Here is a 305-nt window from a genome sequence, read left to right as displayed (position 1 = left end):
ATGACCGTGAAAGTGGCCCTGATAGCCCTGACCGTGTTGTGCCTAGCGTACCCCTCAGCGTCAGGCGGCCCTGCCTGCGAGGAGGCGGTGGAGAGGGTTCGGAACGGGACGGCGGCTGCCACGGGCGATTTCAGACCGCTGGTGGAGCTCAGGGAAGCGATCCTGCTCACACTCGGCTTCGGCCTGTTCGCAGGTAAGGACTATTAAATTTTAGGAGACAGGTATTTCTTTTTACACAACCGGTAAATTCTCACCTTGCTGACGTTTCGGTGTCTGTCAGACACCTTCTTCAGAGCTTCTGACTG

General features: G+C 56.7%; 1 protein-coding gene across 1 annotated transcript in view; it reads left to right on the top strand.

Moving 5' to 3' along the window:
• The window catches only part of LOC109468824 (urea-proton symporter DUR3-like), a 14306-nt gene continuing 14001 nt past the window's right edge, over window positions 1–305 (top strand). The window contains exon 1 of the mRNA XM_019767164.1: window positions 1–193. Coding sequence (XP_019622723.1) covers window positions 1–193 — 193 coding nt within the window. The remainder of the gene's footprint in view (window positions 194–305) is intronic.

Source organism: Branchiostoma belcheri, unplaced genomic scaffold (assembly GCF_001625305.1).
Source record: "Branchiostoma belcheri isolate BF01 breed outbred unplaced genomic scaffold, Haploidv18h27 scaffold2, whole genome shotgun sequence".
Classification (NCBI taxonomy): domain Eukaryota; kingdom Metazoa; phylum Chordata; class Leptocardii; order Amphioxiformes; family Branchiostomatidae; genus Branchiostoma; species Branchiostoma belcheri.
This window is presented reverse-complemented; position numbering and strand designations above follow the sequence as displayed.